This window comes from Somniosus microcephalus, unplaced genomic scaffold, assembly GCF_052327205.1.
Source record: "Somniosus microcephalus isolate GS21.2 unplaced genomic scaffold, FLI_Smic_1.0 unresolved_chr6, whole genome shotgun sequence".
NCBI classification, from domain to species: domain Eukaryota; kingdom Metazoa; phylum Chordata; class Chondrichthyes; order Squaliformes; family Somniosidae; genus Somniosus; species Somniosus microcephalus.
Genome location: NW_028225184.1, coordinates 30,231,624 through 30,259,586, shown reverse-complemented (window position 1 = coordinate 30,259,586; position 27,963 = coordinate 30,231,624). Strand labels below are relative to the sequence as shown.

At 42.8% G+C, this 27,963-nt stretch overlaps 2 protein-coding genes across 2 annotated transcripts in view; both read left to right on the top strand.

Annotated features, from left to right (window-relative positions):
* Positions 1 to 15,256, top strand: part of LOC147087157 (Fc receptor-like protein 5) — a 73,885-nt gene extending 58,629 nt beyond the window's left edge. The window contains exon 5 of the mRNA XM_085978068.1: positions 14,985 to 15,256. Within this exon, the coding sequence (XP_085834194.1) occupies positions 14,985 to 15,256 (272 nt within the window). The remainder of the gene's footprint in view (positions 1 to 14,984) is intronic.
* Positions 15,257 to 15,343: 87 nt separating this feature from the next.
* LOC147087156 (Fc receptor-like protein 5) lies at positions 15,344 to 21,427 on the top strand. Its single transcript, XM_085978067.1, has 4 exons — positions 15,344 to 15,422; positions 16,519 to 16,812; positions 18,810 to 19,103; positions 21,014 to 21,427. Exons 1-4 carry the CDS (start codon positions 15,344 to 15,346, stop codon positions 21,313 to 21,315), a joined length of 969 nt encoding a protein of 322 aa, XP_085834193.1. The 3' UTR covers positions 21,316 to 21,427.
* The last annotated feature ends 6,536 nt before the right edge of the window (positions 21,428 to 27,963 follow it).

Genomic DNA, 27,963 nt, shown 5'->3' with positions numbered 1-27,963 from the left:
GACTCCCTGGGGCTGAGCAGCAGTGTTGAGGCCTCTTTGCATGGCTGCAGTGTGCAGGGCATGGCAGCAGACCAATTCGTCCCTTCCCCCTTTAACAGCTGGTCGGCACCACGGGGTCTGCTGTCAGTGCAAAAATGACCGCACCTGCGCTGCGCCCCGCCAGGGCGCTATCCCTCTGGACCACCGGCTTAGCACCTAAAGGTTGGAGTGGAACGCCTCTTTTAGCGCTCCACCACTCTCTTAGGGCGAAGCCACTGAATTTCCGGCAACGGGGCGCTAGTTTGGGGCGGGCGCTAACTTCGGGCGGGCGCTAAGGTTAGCGCCCCAAAACTGTCTATACTGAAAATCTAGCCCTTTGTCTCTTAATGTGAGGAGCTTTCCTAATAAGGTGGATGTATTAGCTGTGGAAATAGATGTAAAGGGATATGATATAATTGGGATTACGGAGACATGGCTCCAGTGTGACGATGACTGGGAATTCGACATCCAGGGGTATTCAATATTCAGGAAGGACAGGAAAAAATGAAAATGAGGTGGGGTAGCAGTGCTGGTTAAAGATGAGACTAAAACAATAGTAAGGAAGTTTATTAGCTCTAATGATGTGGAATCTGTAGGTGCAGAGCTGAGAAATGCCAAGGGGCAAGAAACGATAGTGGGAGTTGACTACAAACCCCCAAAGAGTAATGCGGAGGTTGGCGATGGAATTACACCGGGAATTAGAGATGCGTTCAATAAGGGCACAGCAGTTATTATGGGTGACTTTATTCTACATGTAGATTGGGCTAACCAAATTAGTAACAATACTGTGGAGGAGGAAATCCTAGAGTTTATACGGGATGGTTTCCTGGAACAATATTCGAGGAACCAACTAGAGATCAGATCATCTTAGACTGGGTATTATTTAATGAGAAAGGATTAATTAGTAATCTTGTTGTGTGAGGCCCCTTGTGGAGGAGCGATCATAATATGATAAAATTCTTCGGTAAAATGGAGAGTGAAGTAGTTGACTCAGAGACAAGGGTACTGAATTAAAAAACTGGAAACTACGATGGTATGAGGCAAGAGTTTGCTAGGATGGATTGGGGAACGTTACTTAAAGGGTTGACGGTGAATAGGCAATGGCAAATATTTAAAGATCGCATGTATGAACTATAGAATTTTTTCAGCCCTGCTTGCATAAAAATAAAACAAAATGTGACTCAACCGTAGCTAACAAGGGAAATTAGGGATTGCATAAGATCCAAGGAGAGGACATACAATTTGGCCAGAAAAAGCAGCAACCCTGAGGATTCGGAGCCCTTAATATTCAGCAAAGGAAGAGAAAGGGATTAATTAAGAATAGGAAAATAGTTCATAAGTGTAAGCTTGTAGAGAACATAAAAACAGACTGTAAAAGCTTCTATAGGTTAGTTAAGAGAAAGAGATTGGTGAAGTCAAGCGTCGGGTAACATAGGTCTAATGAGAGGGAGGAATTGAATGAAATCAGTATTTGTTGGGAAATGGTGTTAGGGAAATTGATGGGATTGAAGGCCGATAAATCCCCAGGGCCTGATAATCTACATCCAAGAGTAACGAAGGAAGTGGCCCTAGAAATAGTAGATACATTGCTGGTCATCTTCCAAAATTCTAAATATTCTGGAACAGTTCCCATGGATTGGAGGATAGCTAATGTAACCCCAAAATTTAAAAAGAGTGGTAGAGAGTAAACGGGGAATTAAGAAACGGTAAGCCTGACATCAGTAGTGAGGAAAATTCTAGAGTCCATTATAAAAGTTGTAATAGCAGAGTACTTGGAAAACAGTGACAGGATCGGACAAAGTCAACATGGATTTACAAAAGGTAAATCTTGTTCAGTAATCTACTGTAATTTTTTGAGGATGTAACTCGTAAAATAGATAAGGTATAACCAGTGGATGTGGTGTATTTGGACTTTCAGAAGGCTTTCAATAAGGTCCCACGTAAGAGATTAGTGTGTAAAGTTAATGCACATTGGATTGGGGTAAGGTACTGTCTTGGGTAGTGAAGTGGTTGGCAGACAGGAAGCAAAGAGTTGGCATAAATGTGTCTTTTTCCGAGTGGCAGGCAGTGACTAGTGGGGTACAGCAGGGATCGGTGCTAGGACCCCAGCTATTGACAATATATATAAATGATCCAGAGGAGGGAACTAGATATAATATCTCTAAGTTTGCAGATGACACAAAGCTGGGTGGGCGTGTGTGCTGTGAGGAGGATGTAGAACAACATCAGTACGATTTGTATAGGATGGGTGATTGGGCAGATGCATGGCAAATGCAGCATAATGTGAATACATGCGAGATTATCTACGTCCCTGGCAAAAACAGGAAGGCAGATTATTACCTGAAAGGCAATAGATTGGGAAAAGGGGAAGTGCAAAGAGACCTGGGTGTCCATGTGCACCAGTCGCTGAAGGTAAGCATGCAGGTGCAGCAGGCTTTTAAGAAGGCAAATGGTATGTTGGCCTTCTTAGCGAGAGGATTCGAGTACAGGGACAACGATGTCTTGCTGCAGTTGTACATTCCTTGATGAGACCACACCTTGAGTGTTGTGTGCAGTTTTGGCCGCCTTATCTGAGGAAGGATGTTCTTGCCATGAGGAGAGATTCGGTCGATTTGGCTTACATTCGCTAGAGTTTAGAAGAATGAGTGGGGATCTCATTGAAACTTGTACTATTCTAACAGGACTAGACAGACTAGATGCAGGAAGGATGTTCCCCATGGCCGGGAGTTCAGAAGCAGGGTTCACAGTCTAAGGATAAGGGGTAAACCATTTAGGACTGAGATGAAGAGGAATTTCTTCACCCAGAGAGTGGTGAAACTGTGGAATTCTCTGCCACATAGGGCAGCTGAGGCCAAAATCATTAAATATATTCAAGTAGGAGTTAAATATATTTCTTGAGGCTAAAGGGATCAAGTGATATGGGGAGAAAGCAGGACAGGTACTGCATTTGGATGATCAGCCATGATCTCATTAAATGGCGGAGTAGGCTGGAGGGGCCGAATGACCTACACCTGCCCCCATCTTCTATGTTTCTATGTTTCTATACTGTTCTAGGAAACCATCCCAGATACACACTATGAACTCCTCCTCAAGGCTACCTTGGCGAATTTGATTTGTCCAATCAATAGACTACCGAATAAGGTCAGAGTATGCGGAGTCAGGAGATAAGTAGCAGAATAGGTTGCTAGCTGGCTTCAAGACAGAAAGCAGAGAGTGGGAGTAAAGGTTAGCTATTCACAGTGGCCGAAGGTGCGTTGTGGTGTTCCACAACGATCAGTGCTGAGATCACTGCTGTTCACAATTTACATTAACGATTTAAACTATTCAATCAAAACACAATTTCTGAATTTGCAGATGATAACACATTGGGGCAATAGTCAATAATCTGGAGGAGGGCAATCCATTATAGGGGGATGTTAATAAACTCGAAGAATGAGCAAATAATTGGCAAATTAAGTTCAACATAGATACATACGAGGTAATACCTTTAGGCAGGAAGAATAGGGAGGTCACTTATCACTTGGTAGGTTCGAATCTAGGTGGGGTAGAGGAACAACATTTCCACTGATTTCAAATACATACATTCACTTAAATTTGCGACATAGGTTAGCAAGGCCACTTAGAAACAAATCAAGCACTAGGGTTTATTCTAGAAGGACACAACAGAAAAGTAGCGAAGTTATGCTGAGCCTGCATCGAACCTTTGTTGGACTGCATTTGGAGTACTGCTTGCAGTTCTGGTCGCCATATGTTAAAAAGGATTTAGATTCAAGGGAGAAAGGGCAGATGAGATTTACAAGAATGATAAATAAATGTGATGGTATACATATAGGAAAAGATAAAATTGCTGGGTCTCATTCCTCTTGAAAAAGGAAGGATGAGGAGTGAGCTTATAGGGGTCTTTAATATTATGAAAGGTTTTAATAGATTGGGTACGGAGAGAATGCTTCCACTTGTGGGGAGGAGCATAACTGGAGGCCATCACTAGAAGAGTGACACCAAGAAATCCAATAGATAATTGAGAAGAAACTTATTTTCCCAAACAGTTGTGAGAATTTGGAACTCGCTTCCAAAGTGAGTGGTTGAACCGAATAGTATAGATGCATTTCAGGGAGGCAGGACATGAAGATGAGGGAGAAGGGAACAGAGTGTTACGCTGACAGATTTAGATTTAGACAGGAGGAGGCTCGAGTGTAGCATAAACGCCGGTATGGACTGATTGGGCCGAATGGCCTGTTTCTGTGCCGTATATCTGATGAAATCCTATGTAATCCTATCGAGTCATCATCTTCCAAAAGTCTCTCGATTGAAGAATTGAACGATTGGATTGGAAAATAGCAAGACGCAGAGCATTATTTAAGAGGGAATGAGAGATCAACTAGGAAATTATGGGCTCATTAGACTGCTATCAGTTGTGGGGAATGTACAACAATCTATTATTAGGACAGAGTGACAGAGCATTCGGAAATAAATGAGCTGATCAGAGAGATCCAGCATGAATTTGTAAAGGTTAAGTCACCTCTGTCGAACCTAGTTCATCGTTTTGAGGAGATACCTAAAGTGGTAGGTAAAGGACTGTCTATGGATGTTATTTAAATGGAATCTCAGAAGGCATTCGACTAGCTTGTGCATGGAATTGGAGGAAACTTATAGACTTCAAGGACAGGAAATTTACTATATTGCTGGAGACAGATAGTAGGAATAATGGCTCTGTAATCACACTGGCAGGATGTGATTAGTGGTGTCCACCGGGGATCTGAACTGAATCTCAGATTTTCAGTAAATTTAACAATGACTTGAAAGAAGGAATAGGGAGTCGTATATTTAAGTGTGCTGGTGAAATTAATTTAACTGACGCTGTAAATAATGCACTCTTGAGCAGAAAGTTGGAAAGGGACATTGATGGAATGGGTGAGTGGGAAAAATGTTGCAGATGGAATGTAAAGTTAAAAAGTGTGAGATCTTCCATTTTGGACGTAAAACAAGATTCCTGTATTTCCTATTTGGTGAAAAACTGGGGAAAATGGAGGATCAGATAGATTTAGGAATCAAAGTACAGAAATTAGTAAAATCTAGTGGAAAGGTAGGAACATAATTACAAAGACTAGTGGAATGTTAGCCTTTATCTCAAGATGTGGAGATGCCGGAGTTGGACTGGGGTGGACAAATGTAAGAAGTCACACATCAACAGGTTATAGTCCAACAGTTTTATTTGAAATCACAAGCTTTCGGAGCGCTGCTCCTTCGTCAGGTGAAGTAGAGGAATGCATAAAGACACAGCTTATATCTCAATATATAGTTTTATCTCAAGATATAGTTTTATCTCAAGATAGCTGGAATTCGAAGTGGTAGAAGAAAGTTGTAGCTGTATAGAGCACTTGATTACGGAGACATGGTTGCAGCGTGACCAAGACTGGGTGCTGAATATCCAGGGGTATTTGATATTCAGGAAGGAAAGTCAAAAAGGAAAAGGAGGTGGGGTGGCACTGTTAGTAAAGGATGACATCAGAGCAATAGTGAGCAAGGATATTTGCTCAGAAAATCAAGATGTAGAATCAGTTTGGGTGGAGCTAAGAAGCACCAAGGGGCAGACAACATTGGTGGGAGTTGTCTGTAGGCCTCCAAACAATAGTGGATCTGTAGGGGATGGCATCAAACCGAAAAATAGAGATGAGTGCAACAAGGGTTGTACAGTAATCATGGGTGGTTTTAATCTACAAATAAGCTGGCCAAACCAAATTAGCATTATTAGAGTGGAGGATGAATTACTGGAGCGTGCACAAGATTGTAATTTAGGCCAGTACGTTAAGGAGCCAACCAGGGAACATGCTATCCTAGATTGGGTATTGTGCAATGAGAAGGGGTTAATTCATAATTTAGTTGTTATGGATACTTTAGGAAGAGTTACCATAATATGATGCAATTCTTCATTACGATGGAAAGTGAACAATTCCAATCAACTAAATTTTTAACATTACTGTGGAGTAGGAATTCCTGGAATGTTTACAGGATGGTTTCCTGGACCAATATGTCGAGGAACCAAACAGAGATCAGGCCATATTAGAATGGGTATTTTGTAACGAGAAAGGATTAATTAGCAATCTTGTTGTACGAGGCCCCTTGAGTCAGACGATCATAATATGATCGAATTCATCATTCAGATGGAGAATGACGTTGTCGACTCACAGGCTTGGTACCTAAATTTAAATAAAGGAAACTACGATGGTCTGAGGCGCAAGTTGGGTAGGATTGCTTGGGGAATGTCACTCAAAGGGTTGATGGTGGATATGCAATGGCAAACATTCAAAGACCGCATGGATCAACTACAGTATTTGTTCATCCCAGTTTGGCATAAATATAAAACGAAAAATGTGACTCAACCGTGGCTACCAAGGGAAATTAGGGATAGCATAAGATCCAAGGAGAGGACATATAAATTGGCCAGAAAAAGCAGTAAACGTGAGGATTGAGAACAGTTTAGGATTCAACAAAGCAGCACAAAGGGATTAATTAAGAAAGGGAATATAGAAATAAGAGTAAGCTTGCAGGGAACATAAAAACCGACTGTGAAAGCTGTTATAGATATGCGAAGAGAAAAACATAGGTGAAGTCAATCGTAGGTCCCTTGCAGTCAGAATCAGGGGAATTTATAATGGGGAACAAAGAAATGGCCGACCAATTAAATACATATTTTGGTTCTGTCTTCACAAAGGAGGACACAAATTACCTCCCAGAGATGTCGGGCAACATAGGGTCTGATGAAAGGGAGGAACTGGAAGAAATCAGTATTTGTACGGAAATGGTGTTAGGGAAATTGATGGGATTGAAGGCGGATAAATCCCCAGGGCCTGATAATCTACATCCTAGTGTACTTAAGGAAGTGGCCCTGGAAAAAGTAGATGCATTGCTGATCATCTTCCAAAATTCGATGGAATCTGGAACAGTAACCATGGTTTCGAGTGTAGCTAATATTACCCCACTATTGAAAAAAGGTGGTAGAGAGAAAATGTGGAATTACAGACGGGTAAGCCTGACATCGGTAATGGGGAAAATGCTAGAGTCCATTATAAATGATGTAATAGCAGAGCACTTGGGAAACAGTGACAGGATCGGACAAAATCAACATGGATTTACAAAATGTAAATCGTGCTTGACAAACCTACTGGAATTTTTTGAGGATGTAACTGGTAAAATATATAAGGGAGAACCAGTGGTATTGTTGTATTTGGACTTTCAGAAGGCTTTCGATAAGGTCCCGCTTAAGAGACGAGCGTGTTAATTTAAGCAACATGGGATTGTGGGCAAGGTATTGAATTGGATAGAGAACTGATTGGCAGAGAGAAAGCAAAGAGTTGGAATATGCGGGTTTTTTTCCAAGTGGCAGGCAGTGACTAGTGAGGTACCGCAGGGATCGGTCCTTGGACCCCAGCTATTCACAATATATAAGAATGATCTAGACAAGGCAACTAGATGTCATATCTCCAAATTTGCAGATGACACAAAGCTGGGTGGTCGTGTGTGCTGTGAGGAGGATGCTGAGAAACTCCAGGATGATTTGGACAGGTTGGCTCATTGGGCAAAAGCATAGCAGATGCAATATAATGTGGATATATTTGAGGTTATCCATTTTGGTGGCAAAAAAAAGGAAGGCAGATTATTATCTGAATGGCAATAGATTGGGAGAAGGGGAAGTGCAACCAGACCTGGGTGCACTTGGTCACCAGTCGCTGACGGTAAGCCTGCAGATGCAGCAGGCATTTAAGAAGGCAAATGGTATGTTGGCCTTCTAAGTGAGAGGGTTTGTGTTCAGGAAGAGTGATGTCTTGCTGCAGTTATACAGGGCCTTGCTAAGACCACATCTTTAGTAGTGTGTGCAGTTTTGGTCGCCTTATCTGAGGAAGGATTTTCTTGCCATGGAAGGAGTTCAGCGAAGATTCAGCAGGCTGATACTTGGGATGGCAGGAATGACGGATGAGGAAAGATTGGGTCGATTGTGCTTGTACTCACTGGAGTTTAGAAGAATGAAAGGGTATCTAATTGAAAGTTATAAAATTCTGACAGGTCTGGACAGACTAGATGCAGGGAGGATGTTCCCGATGGTCTCGGAGTCCATAACCAGGGGTCACACTCTAAGGATAAGGGGTAGGCCATTTACGACAGAAATTAAGAGGAATTTCTTCACCCAGAGATTGGTGAACCTGTGGAATTCTCTATCACAGAAGGCAGTAGAGGACAATACATTAAATATATTCAAGAAGGAGTTGGATATATTTCTTAAGGCTAAAGGGATCAAGGGGTATGGGGAGAAAGCAGGGGCCGGGTTCTGAATTTGGATGATCAGCCATGATTGCATTGGATGGCAGAGCAGGCACGAGGGGCCGAATGGCCTACTCCTGCTCCTATCTACTATGTTTCTATGTTTCTAATCCGAAAGTAGGGTCCTTAATCTAAACAAAGCAAAGTACGAAATATGAGGAGGGAGTTGGATATAATAGATTTGGGAGCTTAATTTAATTGCATGACAGTGGATTGCAATGATTAACGTTTAAGTAACGAAAGCAACAATTGCAAAAGTTATAAATTCCTTTCTGGTGCAAAAACCGAAAAGAAAAAGCGGCCCAACAATGGATAACAAATAAATTTAGGATAGAATTAGCTCCAAAGAGAATCCATATAGAGTTGCCAGAAGTAGCAAGCCTGAGGATTGGGAGCAGCTTAGAGTTCAGTAGAAAAGGACCAAGAGTTTGATAAAGAGGGGAAAATAGAGTATGAGAGTAAACTTGAAAGGAACATAAAAGCGGATTGCAAAAGCTTCCACCAGTATCTAAAAAGAAAACGATTAGTGTAGAAAAATGTAGGTCCCTTACAGCCAGAAACGGGCGAGTTTATAATGGGGAACAAAGAAATGGCTGGGCAATCAAACAATACTTTTTTCTGTCTTCACGTAAGAGCACATTAATAACATCCCAGAAATTGTAGGGTACCTGAGGTCAAGCAGAACGAGGATTTAAATAATGTAGTATTAGTAAAAAAGTAATGCTGGAGAAATTAAAGGGACTGAAAGCTGATAAATCCCTGGCATCTGATAATCTGCATCCCAGAGTACCATAATAGGTAGCCATGGAAATTGTGGATGCATCGGTTGTCATCTTCCATAATTCTATAGATTATAGAACAATTTCTGCAGATTGGAGGGTGGCAAATGTAACCCCACTATTTAAAAATAGAGGGAGAGAGAAAACCGGGAACTACAGACCGGTTAGACTAACATCAGCAGTAGGTAAAATACTGGAGTCTATTATAAAGGATGTGGTAATCGGACACTTAGAAAATATGAACGGGATTAGAAAATGTCAACATGGATTTATGAAAGGGAAATTGTGTTTGACAAACCTACTGGAGTTTTTTAAGGATGGAATTGGTAGAATAGATAAGGGGAACCTAGTGGATGTGTCGCATTTGGCTTTTCTGGTGGCCTTGATAAAGTCTCATATAACAATTTTGTTTGCAAAAGTAAGTATATGTGATTGGGGGTACTATACTGGCATGGATTGTTAATTGGTTATAGACAGGAAACAGAGAGTAGGAATAAATAGGTCTTTTTCGGGGTGGCAGGCAGAGACTATTGGGGTACCGCAGAGATCAGTGCTGCGGCCCCAACAATTCACAAAATATACCAATGATTTGGATGAGGGACAAAATGTATTATTGTGAAGTTTTCTGATGACACAAAGCCAGGTTGGATTGTGATTTGTCAGGAGAATGCAAAGAGGCTTCAAGGCGATTTAGAAAAGTTGAGTGAGTGGGCAAATATATGGCAGATGCAGTATAACGTGGATAAATGTGAAGTTATCCACTTAGGTATGAAAAACAGAACGGCAGAGTACTACTTTAAAGGTAATAGATTGGAAAATGTTGATGTACAAAGGGACCTGGGTGTCCTTGTACACCAGTCGCTGAAAGTAAACATGCAGGTCCAGCAACGGTTAGGAAGGAAAATGGCATGTTGGCCTTCAGTGCAAGAGGTTTGAGCACAGGATCAAGGATGTCTTACTACAGCTATACAGGGCCGTGGTGCGACCTCACCTTGAGTACTGTGTGCAGTTTTTGTCTCCTTACCTAAGAAAGGATTTATTTGCCCTAGCGGGAGTGCAGCGAAGGTTCACCAGACAGGTTCCTGTGATGGTAGAACTGCCGTATGAGGAGAGATTGGGTCGACTAGGCCTGTAGTCGCTAGAGTTTAGAAGAATGAGAGGGAATCTCACTGAAACGTATAAAATTCTGACAGGGTTTGACTGTGTGCAGGGAGGATGTTTCCCCTGACTGTGGGGACTTGAACGAGGGGTCGCAGTCTGAGTATACGGGGTAGGACATTTAGAACTGAGATGAGGAAAACCTTCTTCATCAGAGGGTGTTGAACCTCTGGAAATCTCCACCAGAGAAGGCTGTGGAGGCCATAGCACAGAATATATTTAAGAAGGAGAGAGATAGATTTCGAGACACAAAAGGCACCAAGGGATATGACGAGAGAGTGGGAATATGGTATTGAGATAGAGGAACAGCCATGATCATATTGAATGGTAGAGCAGGCTCGATGGAACGAATGGCCTACTCCTGCTTATATTCTCTATGATAGACCCCGTCTGGTGGAACTGCATTCAGTTCTGGGCAGTGGGCCATATGAATGATATGAAGGCCCAAAAATTGCGGTCAGTCTCGATGGAGCTGCAGAGAACTGAGACTTGCTCTTCGGCACTGCTTAGTTGTGGGCAGCATATGACATCACTAAGGCCAGGAGTGCAGCCTACAGCCAATGAGTAAGTGAAGACACGCCCACAAAAGCAGTGAAAACTAAGCCACGCCCACATTAACCTCTTTCAGTCTCTTCCATTTTAATTACATTTTAAAAAACTTTCCAAACTTCTAAGAACTTCTAAAAATATTTAACTAACTGGTGCTTGTACTTTTTTATATATCCGCCGTTTGTTTTATTTGTTTTCATCAAAACCACAATCTATTGGTCCCTCGCTATACAACCTCTTGTTTTGACACCCAGAAAAAGTCTAACAATGTTTTATATCTCCGACAGGTAATGCTGTTGAACTTCAGAAATACATTCCCAGCCATATTTTCAATGTTAATTTCCAGTATCAAAATATATTTTTCAGACATCATTTAGACTGTTAATAAATAAATCTGCTCTCCACGTTATAGAGGGATTATGTTGTTTGTTATAGAAACATAGAAGATAGGAGCAGGCCATTCGGCCCTGCTCCGCCATTCAACGAGATCATGGCTGATCATCCAAACCCTCGCACCCGGTCCCTACAGCGACAGCCATCCCACACAAGCTCGATCCCTGTAACCCCGCGTATTTAATCCCCCTAACACTAAGGGCCACTTTTTTATCATGGCCAATCAACCTCACCCGCACATCTTTGGAATGTGGGAGGAAACCAGAGCACCCGGACTAAAACCCACGCAAACACAGGGAGAAAGTGCAAACTCCACACAGGCAGTCACCCAAGGCCGGATTTGAACCTGGGTCCCTGGCATTGTGACGCAACAGTGCTGACCACTATGCCACCGTGCTTCCTTTATGTTGAAAGTACAGAATTGTTCACTGAAATCTGCTAGAAGTTAGAAGGAGTAAGGATACCGATCAGCAATGATCGAATTGAATGGCAGAAACAGGCTCGAGGGACTGAATGGCCTAGTTCGATTCCTATGTTCCTGTATGCTAATTATGGTGTGGTTTGCTGAAGTGCTCCCAGTATTCCAGGTGTAATATATATCTTGCTTAGGTCGAAATTGGTTGACCAAACAGCCCCCGACACTGAACTAAATTGCCCAGAGTTTTGCCCACTCATTAAGGTAGCAATGTCCCATTACAACGGTCTGCTGCTATCGCCAGAATATACAACTTAGTGCCGTCAGTGGAGTTGGATATCTGGAACTTTATTCGTTCCTGTAACTCATAGATCAATGCAGTTAAAACACGAGGCCGCATTACAGAATCCTGGGGACACCACTTGTCACTTTTTGCCAGTTAGATTACAGACACATTATCGCTGCTCTATGATTCGTAACTGCTAATCAATTCAGTACCAATGTCACTAATTTGTCTTCAATTCCATGCGCTTTACCGGACAAATGCTCGACTTAATATTACGGTAACTTATTTTGATCTAACCTGTGTATAATTTTGTTAACAACTCAAGTCCCTTTTTATCCAGCTTCCCTGGCATTCCACTCTCCTTAATTTGCATGAATGATTTATTGGTGAACAATCCACAGCGGCATTCTGTGCCTCTCCTGGCATTCTCTGAAAGGTCCATCGAGATTTCTGTCAATCTTTTCATACGAGCAGCAACGCCCACTCCCGCTCCTGCTCTGTTGCTGATCACGACACACATCACTCTTGCTGAAGCCTAATCACACAATCTATTTATCCATCCCAGTCAAGTAATTCACCACTAACCCCTTGGGTTGTTCAATGTGTCAACCAGCACCGCTACCAATTTCCATCCGGATTAATTGTTCACTATTATTATAATATGTACAAAGTGTGAAGTGGAAGGATATACGTGGATCAACATATGTAAGTGAAATCAGGATAACACTTACTACGTAGAAACTAATTTCCGAAATGGGGTTGAAGAGCAGAGGAATCTGGGGGAACAGGGCACAAATCACTAAAATTTGAGAGACAATTTAATTAACATAACAAAACAAAGAACGCCCTGGGATTCATTTCTTAAGGCAAACCACATTGGAGCACTCTCAACAGTTCTGGTCTTAATATTATAAACTGGATATAGAGGCACTGGAGAAGGTGAAATGTATATTTTCCACGATGATACCAGACCTGAAATAATGTAACTATCAGAAGAGATTGAAAAGGCTCGGGCACTTTTCTCTAGGTATATAAAGACGAAGGGGTGATGTGAAAAAGCTCTTTAGGATTATGAACGGGTTTGATAGGGCAGTTGTAGTGAACATTTTTCCACTTCCGTGGGAGACCAGATCTAAGGTCCATCAACATAAGATCGTCATTGATGAATCTAATAGGGAATCCAGGAAAAACCTCTTTATCCAGAGAGTAGTTAGAATATGGAACTCGCTAGTTGAGGAGAAGGATATGTTGATGGGGTCAGAAGGAGAGGGTGGGAGGAGGGTCGTGTAGAGCATAACAGCAGACATGGAATTAATGGGTCGAATGACCTGTTTCTGTGCTGCCGTATAATGTAATGCAAACAAACAAGGCAGTTGCAATCCATGTGGGTGATTGCTGAATTGCTTTGATCTATTGACTTTGCCTGAGACTTGACTCACAATGGCAACATCATGAACCTCGCTGAAGCCTCCCGACGTGCTTCCGCATTCTAGCACCTGTGGTAGCACTGTGGCCCTAATCACCAAATCTCAACGCAGACTCTACTCTTGCTCATCTGTTACCTACACTTACATTCACCCCCTCAACATGATCCACGCTCCTGGTCTCTCCACAGACATAGTTGCCTTAAAAACTCCAGTCCCATCCGAGTCTCTTACTAAGATATGCTTTCTCCCTTTCATCCCAGGACCTGTTCATTGAGCGACTCCTTGTCCTCAGTGTTTTCAGTTCCCATGTCAGTTTCTCTCCCCACCCCGTGTGTTCGGAGCTCGGCTGTGTTCCTAAACCTCTCCCTCCTCTAATACCCAAACCCACCATCACCTCCCCTAGAAATTTTCATCTCAGTACACTCCTCTATTCCTAAGGTCATCCACTCAGCTGCCTCTGATCCTTCAACTCCTTCCCTTGCCCTGCAAAAGAAACCATCCCCTTATCTCGCTCACCCTGCCCTGAACTTGAATTGCATTTTATTTCCTATTATCTCCCATCTCCCCATATGCCCTATCTGAACTCGTTCTGAGCACGAACACCACCTCCTACTCCCTTGACACAAGAGAGCACAAGTACCTCCCTGCTCTGCAGAAAGTGCCAGGGAATATTTACCATTCACCTGTGAGGAAGGTAAGGTCTTCGGGTTAAAGTTCCATCCAAGGTTTGGTATCTCCACAGTGCATCACTCCCTCAGTACTGCAGTGGGCGTGTCGGCCCAGATTATGAGCTCCAGTGTTTGGAATGGGGCTCGAACCCACAATCATCTGACTCAGAGACGAGAGAGTGATAAACACTTACTGCACTGAACTTCGCACATCACAAAGACGGAGAATTCTAAGATGTTTCTCCACTCGCTTTGATGAGTTATCCCACCATTTGCATGCAACTTTAGATGCCCTGAAAAGTGCATTAGCGCCTTCTGTCGGCGAACAATGCCATCACAAAAGCAGGTCACTAACATCAATCCCTTTCTATTTCGGTAGAGCATAAATTCATAGCATGATACCGTCTCTCAGGAACAGAAGTAGTCCACTGCACCCATCATGTCTGTGAAAGCTGTGTGAAAGAGCTGTACAATTGTGTCCCACACCCCAGGTTTTAAATTAAAGCTGGACATTAGCGCCCTTCAATACATGTCCAATTGAATCATGAGTGTTCCGGTGGAATCTGTATCCAGCACCTTTTCACTTATTGCTTTACCAATCTTAAAATCATCTGAGTGAAGAAATTCTCCGCCGGTCCCTTCTTGTTCCTTTCTCAATTATTTTAAGTCACTGAGCTCTATTTATGGACCCAGTTTCCAGAGGATACAGATTCTCCCTATTTGCTCAAACTTACCCCTCTTAATTTAGAATACACCAATAAGGTTCTCCCTTAACCTTCTCTGCACAATCGCAGATTCTGCAATCTCTCCACGTAACTGAAGTCCCTCACCCCCGGATCATCCTGGTAAACCTTCACTTTACCCTACACAAGTCCTTGACATCGTTCTTAAAGTTTGGTGCCCAGAACACTACACTATGCTCCAGCTGCCAGCAAGTCAATGCTTTATAAATGTTTAGCATGATTTTTACCGTAGAACTTCAACTGAAACCTGAAATTACCCTGAATGAAGAATCTGGCGTGTATTTACCCGGAGAGAACATCACAATTACCTGCAATGGCGACATAAATTCCCCGGGTAGCGATTATACCTTTTATAAAGATGGGGGCAAACTTCCATTTCCCACTACCAGTAGAGTGTCTTACATTGCGTCAACCAGCAGATATCAGCAAGGAGATTACCAGTGCAAGTATGGATACCTTGTCAACGAGCAATGGACCTGGTCCTCACTTAGTGCCTCGGTGTGAGTAACAGTAACAGGTGAGTGAGACGGGCAGAGTTTTTGCAATATCACAACTGGTAAGTTTTTTATTTATCTGGAGAGACTAGATGAGATGGTTTTGTACCTTAAAGCTGAAAAGAATAAGGGGCGGCTCAATAGAGATGTTCAAAATTATAAGGGTTATCGACAGAGTAAATAAAATAGAAACTGAACCAAAGGCACAGATTTAAGATCATTGGCAAAAGATCCAGAGAGGAACTAAAGAGCACTGTGTTACACGGCGAGATGTTGTGATCTGGAATGCCAAGCCTGGAAGGGTGCTGGAGACATATTCAATAGCAACATTCAAGAGGGAATACATTTTTGATGCATAGTAATGACCTGGACTTGGTTATACAGATCATAAGTCTCAAAGTTGGCAGACGAGAGGAAACTCGGAAATATAGTGAGCAATGAGGACAGTAATAGACCTCCGGAGGACAATTACACAATCCCAAACCAGCGACCTCCACCAACCAGAAGACAAGAGCTTCAGGTGTATGGGAACACCATCACCACCAGGCACCCCTCCCACTCTCAGACCATCCTGACTTGGAAATATATTGTAATTCCTTCATTTTTCATTGCATTAAACCGTGGAACTCCCTGCGGGAGCACTGTGTGAGCACCTTCCCCACACAGATTGCGTCGGATCAAGAAGAATACCCACCCCCATCTTCTCAAGGCCAACTTGATATAGGGAACAAATGACGGCCTTACCATCAGCGGCCTCATCTGGAATGATTCAAAAATATTTTGGGACCACCGAAGTAACTCCATTATTTGAAATGCGAATCCGCAGAGTTAACGTGGAGGTTCAGTAATCTTACCACATGTTCATCTTCGCTAAATTAGCAGAAATAGCGATGCCCAATTAAGCATTTTCCTTGTTCCGCCTATATTCCAGAGTAAATTTTCTGGCCTAATATCTGACTTTGGAAAGAGAATCGAAGCTGATTTATTTTCTTTGACTCTGCCATTTGATTTCCTACATTTCAGCTGTGACTTGAGCTCCAAAGTATTACATTGTCTGTGAAGCGATTTAGGAGTTGCTGAGTTCCTGAAAGGTGCTATATAAATGCAAGTTTTCTCTTGCTTTTAATCAGGTCCCGAACTCCACTTTTGTGGAATCTCAGTCCCCAATGAAAGGACTTCCCTCCAACGTAGCACAATCACTTTTGAGTGAACAAATGACATGAACAACCGCAGATCTATTTCTAATTGTGCTTTCCATCAATTTTACCTCAGATACGCTAACAAAGCCAGTGATGTCTCTTGAACAACCGAGTGGGGTGTATGTAGTAGGAGAGAGGGTCACCATTACCTGCACTGTGACCGGAGATTATCGCAATAAAACCTTCTACTTTGACAGAGATGGCCCAATGCTGTCCTCTAGCCCAATCGTAACAAAGGGCAACATTGCAACATTCCTGATTACACAGCGTAACCAAAGAGGGCGGTACCAATGCCAATATGGAATCTCCTTCAATGGAAGGCAATTATTTTCCCCGCTGAGTGAGGCTATTACGCTGACAATAGTAGGTGAGTAACAGGGGGCAGAGTTTATTAATATGTCTATGCAACATGCTTGGTATTTTCAAAAATCCATGTGTTATTCACAATACCAAAATGAAATGTTTAACGTTAGGAGAAAGGAATAAAAGCGAATGACCTTTGATCTCATTGCTCAAAGCTTGACAGGATCCGTGTAACAATGGCCCTGAATACACCGCTGTGCATCTACTGTTATTAACAGCAATACTGAGATATTGCACCTGAAATTTGTCTCGGGTGGAGGAGCAAAAAAGACGAAAGTGAATCGGCTGCACGTTTTTACGCTATTCGATTCCATTGTGTGTGATATTAAACCTACTCGCTCAGCAGAAAACTGGCCGGTGGTCATTTACATTGTCCTGGCTATATCCAGCTCACAGCTTACAGCTCATGGTGGGCAATTGTGAGCAAATCCACCAAGCGGGAAAGAGCTTGTTTCGGGCCGGTTTCACGATTTGCACTCCGCCCGATTTTACCATTAATTTACTTCAGTACAACGTAAAATCGGGTCGGCTGATTGGGTCACAACCTTTCGGAAATTACTTTCATTTGACTTCAAGGAGAGTATAATAGTCTGGGGTGAAAAGCGGATTGCAGAACTGTTCACGCCCGGCGGGATATTGATTTATTGTTATCCTCACAGCTCATCCTCACAAACCATTAATATCACTTAACCTTCTGGATCAAATATTTGTGAGAGGGGAGATGGTCAGAGTTACCTGTAGAGCCCGATCTCCATATTCAGGGAGCATGTTCTATTTGTACAGAGGAGGGCAAAATAATCCAATCAAAATGGTCAAAGCCAATTCATGGGAATCCGCGATCATCTTTGACATCACGGACAGCATGGGGACTGGGTCAGAAGATTACTCCTGTGTGTATAAGGGAACAATGTCAGAGCGGCAGATAACCTCAGACCGAAGTGATACCGTGGAGGTAACGGTAATGGGTAAGAATCAATTTTTTCACTGTAATACAATCGGATATCACTGCTTGTCTCTCACATAATGACAATATAGGAGAATGAAACATATGGCCTGCGGTAGCATTACATGGGCGATAGCGATTTGCCGCTCATTTTATGACCCGCCTGATTATGTGTTCCATTTAATTATGTGTACAAAATCAAATTGCGGCCGCCTGATTCAAGGATCCGCCTATGAAAATGTTTATCACTAGAGGTTCGAACAATCAACGATTAGTGCCACAATCACAGCACGGCGCCAGGGATTTAACCCCACTGAGTGTACTGTCATCTCAAGAAGCTCTGCAAGCTTACAGGAGAATCTGCGTGCTGAGATTTTCAATAAGATCTTGATATGCACGATATTTTAATCTAATAATCTCGTGGGTTTCCATCTCTCTCCCTGCATTGCATTTCGGTAGTATTTCAATTCCACGGGACCTTCACCAGCCAGAACGACAAGGGCAGCAGACTCATGGGAGCAACATCCGCTCCAAATTCACCTCCACATAAACACTGTGACTACTAGAGCTGGTCGGAGGCAGGGAGTTCTGTGGCGAGTGTCTCACCTCCTGACTCCACAAAGCCTTTCCACCATCTCTTTGCACAAGTCAAGAGTGGGATTGAATACTCTCCACATCTCTGGATTAGAGCAGCTGCAACTCAGGAAGCGTGACACAATCCAAGACAAAGCAGGTCACTTGATTGGCAAATTATGCAGCACTTTAAACAGTCACTCTATCCACCACCGGCACAAAGTGGCTGCAGTGTTTACCATCTACAAGTTGCACTGCAGCAAGTCACCAAGACTTCTTCGGCAGCACCTCCCAAACCTGCAACCTCTCCCACCTAGAAGGATAAGTGCAGGAGGCGCATGGGAACACCACCACCTCCAAGTTCACCTCCAAGTCACAAATCAGCCTGACTTGGATATATATCATCATTGAGATCCCAACCTTGCGCTTTACATGAAAATCCCCAGATGCATTTCAAATTGTACTTTCTGTTTATTTCACCACAGCTCCGCTAACAACACCAGTGATAACTCTTGATCAACCGAGTGGGGTGTATGTAGTAGGAGAGACGGTCACCATTTCCTGCACCTTGACTGAAGATTATCGAGATAAATTGTTCTACTTTTACAAAGATAATCAATATCTGCAATCCTATCAAAATATCAGAAAGGACAACATTGGAAAAATCCCAGTTACCAGTAAAGGCCAGGGAGGGCGGTACCAGTGCCACTATAAAACCTCTGTCAAGGGAAGACGGTTAGAATCTCATCGTAGCGAGTCTGTGACGGTCACTGTAGCAGGTGAGTGACAGGGATCAATGGATTTTGTATGATTTTATCAAGCTCTTGGAATTTTTATAAAAACATGCTTTAATCATTGGAACAACATGAATGTTTTAATATTAGGATAGAGGAAGAAACCGAATGGGTTTTGAACCTATTGATCAATTCTCGAAAGGATTCATGTAATTCTGGACCTGTGTTCAATTGATGTGAATCCATTACCGACAAAGGGCATTACTGGAGATAAGGCGATGAAATTCGTCACGGGCGGTAGCTCAAAACGGGCGCTAGCGATTCGGCCGCCCGTTTTCAGCCCTGCCTGATAAAGCTTTCCATTTAATTATGTGTATAAAATCAAATCATAAACACTATGTTCAAGGATCCGCCTCCAAAAAAATGTCCCACTTCATGTTTAAACTTTAAATTTTATTGCCACAATGAAAGCGCAGCGTGTGGGATTTAACTCCACTGAGTGTAGTGTCAGCTCAAGAAGCTTTCCAGTTGGGCTGGCCATAACAGATTACAGGTTTCTCTGTCCGAGAACAGAATCTGCGTGCCAAGACTTTCAAAATGATCCTATTATGTGTGATATTTTAATCGAATTACTTTGTGGGTTTCCATATCTCTCTCTTCATTGCATTTCGTCAGCATTTCACTTACACGGGACCTCCACCAGCCAGAAGGACAAGGGCAGCAGGTGCATGGGAACAACATCCACTCCAAATTCACCTTCAAATAAACACAGTGGCTACGAGAGCAGGTCTGAGGCAGGGAATTCTGCGGCGAGTGTCTCACCTCCTGACTCCACAAAGCCTTTCCACCGTCTCCTTGCACAACTCCAGAATGTGATTGAATACTCTCCACATCTCTGGGTGAGAGCAGCTGCAAATCAGGAAGCGTGACACAATCCAAGACAACGCAGCTCACTTGATTGGCAAATCATGCAGCACATTAAACATTCACTCTGTTCACCACCGGCGCAAAGTCGCTGCAGTGTTTCCCATCTACAATATGCACTGCAGCAAGTCACCAAGGCTTCTGCGGCTGCTCCTCCCAAACCAGCGTTCTATTCCTCCTAGAAGGACAAGGGCAGCAGGTACATGGGAACATCACCGCCGAAAAGTTCCCCTCCAAGTCACACACAATCCTGACTTGGACATAGATCGCTGTTCCTTCATCGTTGGTACGTCCAACCCTTACAATTCATTACATTGTTGTGCACTTTGACCACACTGGCCTCACTAAGGTTCAATTAGAAGGCCACCCACACCTTCTGGAGGGGAAACTAGGGATTGACAGTAGTTGCTGGACATGCCAGCGACAACCACAATGGTATATATAAAAATAATTGTGTGCTCGCAAAAACGGCTAAATTATTTCAAAAGTGTGACACTCAAAGCCTCGCTTAGATTGGTTGCTCACTGCCTTCTGTTGGCGGGTGTATCATACTTGCAGTGGTACCAGTCGCTGCTATGGGAATAATGAAGACTTTCACTCTCTCTGATCTCATCTTCACCTTGCTAAAGTAACAGCACTGGGCATTTCAAAGCAACCATTTCCTTGTTCCGCTCGCATCCCCGAGTAAAATCTCTGGCCTGAAACCGGACTTTGGACCGAGAACTTGAGCGGATTTTGGTTCTTTGGCACCACCATTTGATTTCCCACATAACAACAGCGAATACACTTCAAGATTACTAAATTGGCTGTAAACTGCTTTGGGACGTCCCATGGTTATGCATGGCGCTAGAGAAATGCAAGTCAATCTTTTTTTATAATCAATTCCCGAACTCCCCTATTGCGGAATCTCTGTATCCGATGGGAAACTGTGCTTCAACACCGCACAATCATCAATGAGTTCCTAACCTTGCACTGCACGTGGAAATCCGCAGATCCATTTCTAATTGTACTTTATATTTATTTTACCACAGATCCGCTAACTACACCAATGATATCACTTGATCAACCGAGTGGGGTGTATGTGGTAGGAGAGGCGATCACCATTACCTGCAATGTGACCGGAGATTATCGAGGCAAATCGCTCCACTTATACAAAGATAATCAATACCTGCAATCTGATCAAATGGTCAGAAAGGACAACATTTTAACAATCCCGGTTAACAGTACTGACCAAGGAGGGCGGTACCAGTGCAAATATGGGACCTTCGTCAATGGAAGGTGGTTAGAAACTCAGCGCAGTGAGTCTGTGATGGTCACTGTAGCAGGTGAGTGACAGGGAGCAGAGGATTTTAGTATTTTTCCAGCACTCTTGGTATGTTTATAAAATCATGCTTCTATCACTGTAACTGAATTAATGGTTTAATATTTGGAGAGAGGAATAAAACAGAATTGGTTTTAAGAACATACGGATATAAGACACAGGAGCAGGAAAGGCCATTTGGCCCTTCAAGCTTGCTCTGCCATTCAGTAGGATCATTCGCAATCTTCTACAGCATCTCCACTGTCCTGCACTATCCACATATCCCTTGATTCCCTTAATATTCAAAAATCTATCTACCTCTGTCTTGAATATACTCAACGACTGAGCCTTCACAGCCCAATGGGGTACTGAATTCCAAAGATTTATCATCCAGTCAGTGTAAAAATTTCTCCTCATCTCATTCCTAAATGGCCGAAACCTTAACCTGAGACTGTGGACCTTGGATCTAGACTCACACTTCTCCACATTCTGTTCCATTTGCCCTGTCCCTGCCCACTCACTTTGCCTGTCTATATCACCTGGAAGCCTTCTTGCATTCTCCTCACACCTTAAGTTGCACCAGCTCTGTATCATCAGCAAACTTGAATATATTACAATTGGTCCCCTAATCCAAACCATTGATGTAGATTGTGAAAAGCTGAGGCCCAAGCAAAGATCCTTACATAACCCCACTTGTTACAGCCTGCCAACCCGAAAATGAATCTTTTATTGCAACTCTCTGTTTTCTGTCCGTTAACCAATCCTCAATACATGCAAATATATTATCCCCAATCCCATGAGCCCTAATTCTGTTTAGTAACCTCGTGTTTGGCACCTTATCGAATGCCTTCTGAAAATTCAAATACACCACCTCCACTGATTCCCCCTTATCAATTCTGCCATTTACAACTTCAAAAAACTCCACCAGATTTGTCATACATGATTTCACTTTCATAAATCCGTGTTGACTCTGTCAATGCTATTTGTATTTTCTGAGTGACCTATTACCATTTCCTCAATAACAGATTCGAACTATTTCCCTACTACTGATGTCAGGCTAACTGGCCTGTAGTTCCTCGTTTCCTCTCTCCCTCCTTTCATACATAGTGGGGCTAGGTTTTAATCTGATTCCTCAACTCTTGACAGGATTCATGTAACATGCCCTGCAATCACTCGCTGTGCACCTGCTCACCGCAAAGGGCATTACTGCAGATACTGTGACATTCCTCACGGGAATTAGCGTAAAACAGGCGAAAGCGAAACAGCCGCCCGATTCACACCCGACAGATTTCTGATTCCATTGCAGGCAATTGAAATGGAAATCCGGCGATGTGTAAAACGTGCTGATGTTGAGCTATCGCCTGCTTTAGGCTACTGTACAAGACGAATTTATACTCCATTGCGTCTGAATGTTGTGCATTCAATCCCGACGAAAAACATGAGCTCACAGTCCATGGCGACACTTGGAGGGTAACTTTAACCACACCCTCCAGGTGGAAAAGAGGCGGATAGGGATCGACCTTCCATTTTACTCTCCGCCCAATTATACCCTCCATTGACTTAAATGGAATCTAATATCGTGCTAGTTTACCATTGTCCCTGTGACTGAGTACTGAGGGAATGCTGTTTGATGGAGCTGAGAGATTGGATATTTAGCGATGTGAAGACAACACATTCTGACAGGGGGCGGCCGGCTATCTCTTAAAATCACGCAAAATCTGACCCTGATTTCCAATTTTACTCACTAAATGTCTGGAACTACCACAGTGGAATGTTTAACGTCAAATGGCTTCTTCCTGCCAAAGTTTTAACTCCACTGAATGTATGGTCACCTCACGAGGCACCGCCAGTGTGGGTGGCCTTGTCAGATTACAGATTCTCAGTCAGATAACCGAAACAGCGGAATGAGATTTACAAAAACATCCTGATACGCAAAATATTTTAACTTAAGTACATTTAAGGTTTCATATCACTCAATGGATTTCGTCTGCACCTCGAAATCCCTCGACTTCCATCATAAAAAAGGACGATGGCAGTCGTAGCATCTGAACAGCATAATCTCCTAGTTCCACCTCCAAGTCACACACCATCCTGACTTGGAAATACATTTGGCGTTCCTTCATCGTCGCTCGCTCAAAATCTTGGAAGTCCATACCGAACAGCATTGTGGGAGCATAAATGGGTTAAAGAAGAAGACTGACCATCATCTTCTCAAGGGCTACTGGGTTCGGGCACTAAATGCCAGCCTTGCCAGCGAAGCCCACATCCTACAGCCGAGCAACTCTGCACTGCCTGATGTGAAATGTAAATCCACACAGTTTATGGGAGTTGTTCACTCTTTTTATTCAGGTTATGGCTCGACTAAATTAGCAGAAATGTGAATTTCAAAGGAAAATATCTTCTCCTGGTATCAAAGATGGTAATTTCAGCGATAAGCCCAGATTTTGGAACAAGATCCCCAACTGATTTATTTTCTTTTTGAAACCATCAGTTCCCTTTTTGTCGAATCTCAATTGCCGATACGAACATTTCAATTAAACACGTCACAATCGTTATTGAGTTACCAGCCTTTCATGGCACAAGAACATGCAGAAATCCATTTCTGTTGTTCTTTACATTCATTTACCACAGATGCAGTAACAATACGAAATATATCAACGTGGAAGAGTGTGACATGATATATTTGGTACGAAGAACGAGGAGAGACAATAAAAACTAAAAGCTACAACGCTAAAGTGTATGTGTAACCAGAGAAACCTGAAGGTATTTGTGCACACATTGTTGAAGGTGGCAGGGCAGGTTGACAAAACGCTTATACAAGCATACGGGATCCTGAACTTCTTAAATAGAAGCATAAAGTACAAAAGCAAGGATGTCATAATAAACATTTATAAAACACTTGTTCAGCCTCAACTGGAGCATTGGGTCTAATTCTGGGCACCGCACTCTAGGAAGGGTTGGAAGGCCTTAGAGAAGGGCAGAGAAGATTTACGAGGACGATTCCAGGGAGGACGGACCTCAGTTACGTGGATAGAGTAGAGAAGCTGGGGTAGTTCTCCTTAGAGCAGAGAAGGTGGAGAGGAAGTTTGATTTGTACAATCAGACCTGCGTCCCCTGGTTACCTACCTTGCTGTCACTGGAAAAACGTTCTCCTTATTTAATCTATCTAAACGCTTCATGATTTTGATCACCTCTATTAAATCTCTACTCAACCTTCTCTGCTCTGACGAGTCAATCACAGCTTCTCCAGTCTCTCAATATAACTGAAATCCCTCTTCCCTGGAACCATTCTGGTAAATCTCCTCTACACCATCTGTAAGGCATTGACATCCTTCCTAAAGTGTAGTGCCCTATTCTGGGACACAGTATTCCTACATGGCGTCTAACCAGTGATTCCTACAGCTTTAGCATATCTTCTTTGACTTTGTAGTCTAAGCCTCTGTTTGATACAGCTTTTCTTTAAATGTAACCTCAGCCTATCCCGCCACATTCAAAGACTTGTGCATGTGCACCCCAGGTCCCTCTGTTCCTGCACCACGTTTGAAATTGTACAATTTCGTTTAAACATTCCCTCTTAATTCTTTCTACGAAATTGTGTCACTTCACACTTATCTGCATTAGATTTCATCTGCCATGTTTCTCTCAATTTCACCAGTCTCTCTATGTAATCCTGAAATAAAAACAGAACATGCTGTAAATACTCAGCAGGCCAGGCAGCCTCTGTAGAGAGAGAAACAGTGTTAACGTTTCACATCGATGATCTTTCCTCAGAACTGGAAAACCTAGAGTTATAAAATATTTTAAGCAAATGCAGAGGCAGTGAAATGGGGGAATGGAGGAAAGATCAAATGGGAAGGTCTGTGTTAGGTTGGAATGCAGGAAAGATTAAATTACAGTAGGTCTGATTGTACAATGCAAAAGGAGATGGTATGGGACCAGTAAAGAAACAAAAGCTGGGCCTAGAGGAAGTGTAAATAGGAATAGCAGAATCAGGTCCCCTTGATGTGTGTTGATATCATCCTCACTGCTCACTATATTTTCGACTGTCTTGTCTCCTCCAAACGTTTCAGTTATCCCCTGTGTACACAAGGCCAGCTCATTCATATTTTGGTTCTCAAGAATAAGTCTATATTGCATTTTGAATCGATGGTCACTACTTGTTCCTTTCGAATTACAGGTCTACCCAAACCAAATATATCAATGGATTCCAATGTTCTTGTGAAGGGTGGAGAAGTCACCTTTAACTGTACAAGCCCATGGGAGCTTCCTAGCATCACATTTTACTTATACAGACATGGAGAAACGAATCACTCGGATGTCCAGCATGCTGCTGCAGGGTGCAATTCTCTCACATTCACCATCAGGAATATAGGTCATTCCGATGGAGGAAGTTACACCTGCCTGTACAAAGCGGATGTGAGCGGAAGGCGGCTAACATCGGCTCTGAGTGACCCTGTACATATAACTGTAGGAGGTGAGTGAGATTCACAGAGTCACTGTATTTATCGGACCCCAGCACAAGGGGTGCTTGCATCATAGTTAGTGTGCATCAGTTGTTCTGTTTAAGGATTAAAACTGGCATGTAAATGACATCAATATGTTAAAATTCTTATTGGATGTTGACTCATAGGCTGCCCACTTTACACCCCGTCATACAGGACTGAACAGGTGGGCGATGTGACATTGCCCACTTTTATGCCAGTGCTCGAATACCCTTTGACTCTTATTCCATTAAGTGTTTGCTACTTACTGCGTGACTGATGGCAGAACTAAAGCGCTAACCATTGGATGGTTTTACTTCTCCAACTCCGATTAAAAGTTTGATTCACTCGCTTTCTCCTGTAGTTCCTCATCGATTCTATAATAGTGCAAGATTAACCCTCGGGAAGCTGAGAAAAAAAAATATTCACGTTACCGACTTTAACAAAAGGTCATTTTAACCTGGTAAGCAATAAGCAAAACAAACAATCTGCTGTTTGAAATATACAACAGTTCAGTCGGCGTGTGTGGAGAGAGCAGGATGTTGTGACAAAGGTCCGCACCTAAAAAATTAGCTCAACTCATTCTCTCCTCGCATGCGCAGTTTTGACCCAATGACCAGAATGAAACTTACAGAATGAAACTGACTAATTTACGTGCAATCTGTTATATTTTTGCCGCCAGCTGGGAACAGTCGCTTTGTCCCAGAACACGGTTAATATCCAATGAAAGAATCAAAGAATGAACGAGGCAACTAATCAATCGAACAATGAGAATCAGCTTCGTGCTGCGTCATGTTCTCCCAATGCATTGTGACGTCAACTGCATGCCAAACCCCCGCCGATTTTATTACTGATTCGCTGATATTGCAGCACTGATTTAATGCGGGTCATTTATTATAAAAAACAGAGGAGGAGAGAACGACTTTGAACATCTGAGGCACGTTTTCGAAACAGTGAAAATCCAAGGAACCGCGAACATTAAGTATCGCGAGTGTTGGAAATGCTATGCCATTTTATGTGAAGAGACAAGGGAATCTGAGGCCGTTCTCCTTAGAGCAGAGAATGTTAAGGGGAGATGTAATAGAATGGTTCAAAATTATGAGGGTTTACGCTAGAGCAGATAAGGAGAAACTGATTCTACTGGCAGTAGGGTCGATAACCACAGGGCACAGATTAAAGTTCACTGGCAAAACACAGAGGTGAGATAAAATTATTAAATAAACAAGCGAGTTGTTGTAATCTGGAATGCACTGCCTGAAAGTGAGGTGGAAGCAGATTAAATAGTAACATTCCAAAGGGAATCGGATATATACTTGAAAGTGAGAACAAAATGCAGGGCTGTGGGGAATGAGCAGAGGTGTGATACTATTTGTATAGCTCTTTCACAGGCACGATGGGCCAAATGGGCTCATTCTTTTCTGTGCAATTCTATGATATTATATCAACCTTTTAATTTCTTATGTATTTTTTCTGCTTTGGAATTCACTCCGGATCCACTGCCTATCGGTGGCTTCTGTTAAGCTGCAGATTATCTATTTTTTGTAGAAACTGTTGTTTAACTTGTTTACGCTGTGTCCCTTTACCTCACTTAGATAAATCCTTTGCGCTGGAGGCTGGTGTTGGCTCTGCTGTGGGCCTGATTCTCATCTTTGTTCTGTTGGGTGTGTGCTTCTGGAAGAAAGGTGGGTTAATCAACATGCATTATCCGTTCATTACAGACACGCAGACCATGCTTACTGCCGCCTCTCCATGAACACAGTACTGACAACCTCCTCCAACCATCTCCCACTTCACCCATAAGCTCGGACTGTAAATATTTGGAAATCGTAGAATGACAGGCGAAATAGCGAGGGTCGAAGCAGAAAGGGTCCTGGGTAGAAATGCGTCTTTGGTGGAAGCACATAACGGGAGTATTTTAAATAGCCGCCTGTTATTTGCTCCATCCGATATTTAGTATCATTGTTTTCAATAGAATATAGATTTTAACGTAGAATGGGCAGCTCAACGCTACTGCTAATTTTGAGCAACTGCATTACTGGGGTACAAATGTGTCTTACTTGATCGTGCAAGATGGATGATATCGCATTTGCCACCTATGGTATTCCCCATGTATGGAACTGAATGTCCTGTGGGGTGTAGAACATGCAGAGTGAGCGATACCGCCCATTTTCCTTTACCAGTCAAGTGGAATTCCAACCCA

Excerpts from the sequence above, each read along its gene's own strand:
- LOC147087156 (XM_085978067.1), top strand. The coding sequence starts at position 15,344 with ATGGTTTTGTACCTTAAAGCTGAAAAGAATAAGGGGCGGCTCAATAGA. Across the intron at positions 16,813-18,809 it reads TATTACGCTGACAATAGTAG|CTCCGCTAACAACACCAGTG; the intron begins GTGAGTAACAGG and ends ATTTCACCACAG. Across the intron at positions 19,104-21,013 it reads TGTGACGGTCACTGTAGCAG|ATCCGCTAACTACACCAATG; the intron begins GTGAGTGACAGG and ends ATTTTACCACAG.